We start from the raw sequence: 6,000 nt of genomic DNA, 5'->3' as shown, positions 1-6,000 counted from the left end.
CAGCCTTCATTTGGGTTTCAGTAATTCCTCTTGGTTACGTTACCCTTGATCACTCCCTACCAGGCCTCCTACACCCTCCTCACCACTGATTTCGATCACTCGTTGTTCCCTTGTCCGTTTTGTTAGCACCACTTCCTTTCCCCCCACTTTCCCCTTTCCCATGTCCCCCTGGAACTGTCGGTCCCATTGTGTTCTCCTCCAGATTGTTCATCCAGCCTATCTTATTTAGACAGACATGCGGAGATAATAACATGCACAAAAACATGGCAGAGCAAAACCAAGCAATAAAAGAAAAGAAAACAAAAACAACAACCAAAAAAAGCCAATGACAAAAAAAAACACACAACACAACAACAACAAAAAAGAAAATCTTGGAGTTAGTTCAAAGACTGTTTGTTGCCCTTCAGGAGTGTTTTCATGTCAAGTCTGATGGGGTGCCAAGCCCTGGCCCCAAAGTCTGTTTTTGGTCCCTGGGGACCTCGTTGCTCTGTTCCCCTTGCTATTCTGTTGCACGCTCTTAGTGTTTTGCCTCGGTGTGGTGGGATCAGATCAGTTGCAATTCCCACACTGTGTCTCCAGTGTTGTCCCCTGTAGGCGTATGGGTCAGTGAGGGATGTCGTGTCTCATAGTGGGGCCGGGCATATGGTCTTCTCTGTGTATTGGCTGCTCTGAATCGGAATCTCGTTGTCAAGGCTTGGTGGGCCAGGATGTGCTCCATTCTCTCTCCCTCCCTTTTCATTTACTTCCATGTGCTCTGATCAGACAAGTCCCTCTCCCCTCTCCCAGAGCTGCAGCTTCAGTGCTGTCCTCTCAAATAAATTCTTCTGGGGGGGGACTTCATATTTTTTCTATCCATCTTTTTGATGGATTTATACTACTATATTTATCATCCTTTTCTTTACTGAAAATAATAGTAAACTTCCTTTATACATGTACCATTGCTTATTGGACTCAAATTTCTATAGGAATCATCCTACCTCAATTTCTAGGTCAAAAGTATGACGCTTTACATTTTAATGAATATTTGGAAGCTAGGTAAATGATCTTTTAATGTTCAGGATTCTATAGGAATTAAACATAGTTCTGAATCTCTCTAAAGTCTAATTTAGATGATGTATCATCACTAATCTGTATACCATTCCCTCCCCCGTCCCCGTAAAATTAGGTTTCTAGTAATAGAAGATCTTTAAAATGACAACTTGGAAACTTTTCTGTTCTTACAGTGATGGAATGGGGGGAAGACATTAAAGCGATTTCAAAGGATGAGGCAGTAATGCTGGTGAATCATCAAGCAACAGGTGATGTGTGCACTCTGATGATGTGTTTACAAGACAAAGGCCTGGTAAGCCACCCTGGGGCCACAGGTGCAGCAGAGAGGGGAGGAATGGTACCTACTTGGTTCCTTTGCCTTTTTGTCCCCTCCTTAAAAAATGGTCACATCAAATATTTTAGTATTCTTTGGATCATATGCTTAAGTTTTAATATGTATCACTTTCTGAGAAATTTAGACCTTAAAGAAAAGTAACTCAGTTGAAAGCCAAGTCAATGTAATTCAAATTGGGGGCTGTCTTGAAGTACAATGGGAGATCTCCAGTTTCAGATGAACACACACAATAAGTGCTGCTTAGTTAGCGAAGTACGTGATCTTGGGAGTCTCCAGCCAGAAGAAAAGAGGTAACCATGTTTTTAGATTTTATTTTGTAAAGTAAATTAAAAGGGGAGACTTGAGGCTCAAGCTAGCCAGTGTTTTTCAGATTGAACTGTTGATTTGACATTGCTTATATTGATAACTTAAATATATGTATAAATTGAATGGATTTAAAATGAATCTCAGTCTTTGGCATTATTATCATACGAAAAGTTAAACAGGTTATCTTCATAGACAACAAAACAATAGGAAGAGTACAAAATGAATGGAATTATTATTAGTAAAGAACACATCGATAGATCTTTACTAAGTGCTTAATATTCATGGTCAATGAATGTAAGAAGTATGAGGCACCAGCATTTTCTAAGGAGCATATAGTCCTGTAGCACATGGAGGGAGAGTGTCACAAATAATGCTTTTGGCAAAGTAAGAGAGATTCATTGTAGCGTGAGCTTAACATGACTTGATCAACACAGAAAGCCTTGTGATTAGGATCTTGTTAGAGCGGTGCAGCAAGGACTTCTTCCTCAATGAAACAATCCTTGCAAAATCACAAGAGGTAGGAATAAGCCTGTTATTGTGTTTAGGCCTTAGAAACCTCAGGGATTTCCATGTAGGTCAGGTGGGGCCAGAAAAGAAGTGAAATGAAAGGGAAATTGCTTCACTTTGATTACTGAGGACACATCCTGGTGGCAAGTGGGTTGGCTTGGCAGTTAGAGCCCAGCAACTTCTCCATGGGGGAAAGGTGAGGCAGTCTGCTTTCCCAACAGTCCACAACTTTGGAGGCCCGATGGTGCGGCCCTCTTTCGGCCTGGAGCGTCAGTAGGAGTTGGGATTGACTCAGCAGCTTTGTGATTGAACCAGTCTGTTTTTCTCATCTCAACAACAGAGGCATGATTTTGCTAGAACATAGAATAAACTCATTCCTTTTTTATGCTCAGAATCTTGATTGTAAGGATTATCACTTTGTAGATATATTTGCATTTAAATGAATATTTGTCTAATTTAATGTTTAAAAAATTTAAAAACCAGTTTGTTTCTCTTGTTCAGGAGGAACCCCAGTTAGCCAACACTTTCATTATTGACATAATTTCATTTACATCGATTATTCTGGGGCTTACACAGTGGTTATCAATAAAAGTATTTCTGACTGTACCCTTAACTTCATTTGGTTAGCTGTACCACCTAGAATGTTAGGTTATTTGCGATTTACTGATCACATGGACAAAAGAAAGCTCGGTCTGTTTGTTTGCTTTTGTAAAATGATTTGAGCCAATAGATTCATTTTTCTGTCCAAAAAAAGTTTTTATTTTCAGATTGATGTGGTTTTATTTACTTATTTTTGAGATGTCAGCAATCTATTTTTATTCCAAAAGCAATCGGGACTCCATACAATTTTTTAAAATACAGTAAATTTTTTTCCCTCTTGAAGCTTTTTTGTGCATTATAGAAACTGAAGCAAAGAGCTGAAAGCAAAGAACACAGAAGGCATCCAAAATAATTTCGATGATTTGATAGTTACAGTTTGTCATGTCTTTCTATAGCCTATGCATGTGTATAAATGATAGAGCACACAATTGTAAATGGCTCAGGTCATCACACATCATGGATTCGTGTTTTGTTTTTTCTTTTTCACACAGCATGAATATTTACCAATTCAGAGTCCCAAAGCCATGAGTATTGTGACAAGCAAGAATACAATATGCTGACTCAATCAGAAAAAGCAACAAGAAAAATCCTTTAGAAGGGAGAAAAAAATTCATAAAATACAAAAATGATAACACCTCTAAATAAGGATGTGAGAAGTTACAATTTAAATACTACATTCTCTTAATGCTTGATTTAAAATGAAGCATAAAGCAAGAAGACACTAGGTGTAATGCTTATCAGAAGATTATCAGATTCAAAACCGTTAAAATACTGTATTACCAAGATGTTTCATAGTATTGCCAAGAGACACACACACATACATCAAAGGTTATCATCAAAGTGCAATTACGGACACACTTGCATATGCTCTTCCCACTGCCCTTCTGCCACCAACCTAACCAATCTTGATGTTTCCTGCTCAAAGGTGGATTAATAATTCCATATCCAAGATGCTTTTCTAAATTATAACAAAAAGATATGCACAGATTGGTTAACTCACTACTACTAGTTTTTATCTTATTCTGTCACTTCAAGACGACAAAAAAGCTTAGGTGCTGTAAAATAATTTAAGAATTTTTTAGAAGGCCTTAATATTTCTGAATAATCTAGAAGAATTTACTGCCTTCTATCATAAAGACGTAATACAGAAATACAGTAGCAGCACATTGTAATCTCTTATCCCCAACCCCCATTAAGTCTAGGGCAATATTAAGTGATAGTTCCGAGTTGTTGTTTTTAGGTGTGGTCTAGTCAGTTCCAACTCTTAACAACCATATGTGCAACAGACCAATACACCACCTAGTCCTGTGCCATCCTCACAGTTGTCTTATGTTTGAGCCCATTGCTGCAGGGACTTTGTCAATTCATCCTATTGAGGATCTTCCTCTTTTTCACTACCCTTCTACTTTACCAAACATGATGTCCTTCTCCAGGGACTGCTCCTCCTGATAACAAGTCCAAAGTACATGAGAAGTCACACCATCCTTGTCTAAGGAGTATTCAGGTTGTACTTCTAAGGCAGAATTTGTTTGTTCTTTTGGCAGTCCCTGGTACTTTTCAATATTCTCCACCAGCACTGTAATTCAAATATGTCTGTTCTTTGGTCTTCCTTGTTCAATGTCCAACTTTTACATGTTTGTTTGTTTATAGCATACTACATAATGCTAGATTTGAGGCCAGTTAAAAAGTTAAAAATAATAATAATAATAGTTAAATGGTAATGTGATGTGATGTAACGTAGCTTATGAATTTGGGAGGCTTCTTAGAGCACCCGCTAATGTTCCTTCAAGGGAGATTGGCTGACATTTTGGTAGAGCTCTCTGCCATTGCATGGAATGTCCTGGCCATCAGCTGCCACCCACATACCCAGTGAAGAACCCTTGGCCTGACCATAGTTTCAGAAGGACATAATGGAGTTTCTAGATGTCCAAACGTCCAGATATTGAATGATTGCATGGACCAGCAATTATCTTTTAGAAACTCCTTCTGGAAATATACCAAAATATTTTTGGAAATATTTAGCTACATTCTGAGAGACAGGTCTATCATAGACAAAGTTGATTGCCATTTGCGGATAGCCATTCTTTGAAGACTATGAAACAAATTATTAACATGCTGGGCCCTTTTTTGGTAAGTTCAGTAAATCAAGGAGTCTTGCATGTTTTTATGCAATTCATGATACGTTTTTGGCAACTGAAGGTGAAACTAAGAATTTTTTTCCTGTCGAAAACTTTATTAGACGCTTAATAAACATGTGGTAACATTACTACACATTCCTTTAAGATAAATTGGAGAGGGACATTTGTACAACTAAATTTCAGACATGAGAATTACCCATAGGTATCTCAACAAGATAGTTTGGCTCTGAGAGTCTTGTTTTAGATGATTCTTCTAACTAAGGAGGTCAGCCCTCCACCAATGTATCTTAAAGTTAAACATAAGACAAGTGATTTGCGTGTTGGCATTTTAAGCAGAGTTCACTCAATGGCAGTTGAAGTTTGTACTGTAAAGATCTGTAGTGTGGTATACATTGACATTCACTTGATTTTTGTACATTTTTGCAAATTCCCTTGTTAAAATCTCAGTTTATTTCAACAAAGTGATCACAAAGCAAAACGAATGAAAAATGAAAGGGTGGGGGTTATTTCCTCCTGCGTAGATGGACTGGTAAATCAGTTCTTCACCGAGCATATGTCCTTTATTATTTTTTGTGTGTGTGTGTGTGTCCATATATATATATGTATATTTTAACATTTTATTAGGGGCTCATACAACTGTTATCCCAATCCATACACACATCAATTGTGTAAAGCGCATTTGTACATCGTTTCTCAAAACATTTTCTCTCCACTTAAACCCCCGACATTAGGTCCTCATTTTTCCCCCTCCCTCCCCACTTCCCCCTCCCTCATGAGCCCTTGATAGTTTATAAATGGGTATTTTGTCATATCTTGCCCTGTCCAACGTCTCCCTTCACCCACTTTTCGGTTGTCTGTCCCCCAGGGAGGAGGTCACACACAGTTCCATGTAATCGGTTCCCTCTTTCCTACCCATTCTCCCTTTACCCTCCCTGTTTTGCCACTCACACCACTGGTCCTATAGGGCTCATCCGTCCTGGATTCCCTGTCTTTTCAGTTCCTATCTGTACCAGTGTACCTCCCCTGGTCTAGCCAGTCTTGCAAGATAGAATTCGAGTCATGGTA

The 6,000-nt window shown here is 38.6% G+C and overlaps 1 protein-coding gene across 1 annotated transcript in view; it reads left to right on the top strand.

The window, feature by feature from the left end:
* Positions 1–6,000, top strand: part of LPGAT1 (lysophosphatidylglycerol acyltransferase 1) — a 107,949-nt gene that overhangs the window by 62,196 nt on the left and 39,753 nt on the right. Inside the window, exon 2 of the mRNA XM_004699868.2 lies at positions 1,224–1,342. Coding sequence (XP_004699925.2) covers positions 1,224–1,342 — 119 coding nt within the window. The remainder of the gene's footprint in view (positions 1–1,223; positions 1,343–6,000) is intronic.

The sequence above is a fragment of the Echinops telfairi genome, unplaced genomic scaffold (genome assembly GCF_000313985.2).
Source record: "Echinops telfairi isolate 266 unplaced genomic scaffold, ASM31398v2 ScPeMD7_7424;HRSCAF=8462, whole genome shotgun sequence".
NCBI classification, from domain to species: Eukaryota; Metazoa; Chordata; class Mammalia; order Afrosoricida; family Tenrecidae; genus Echinops; species Echinops telfairi.
The sequence above is the reverse complement of the archived record's forward strand: the minus strand, read 5'-3'. Positions and strand labels throughout refer to the sequence as shown.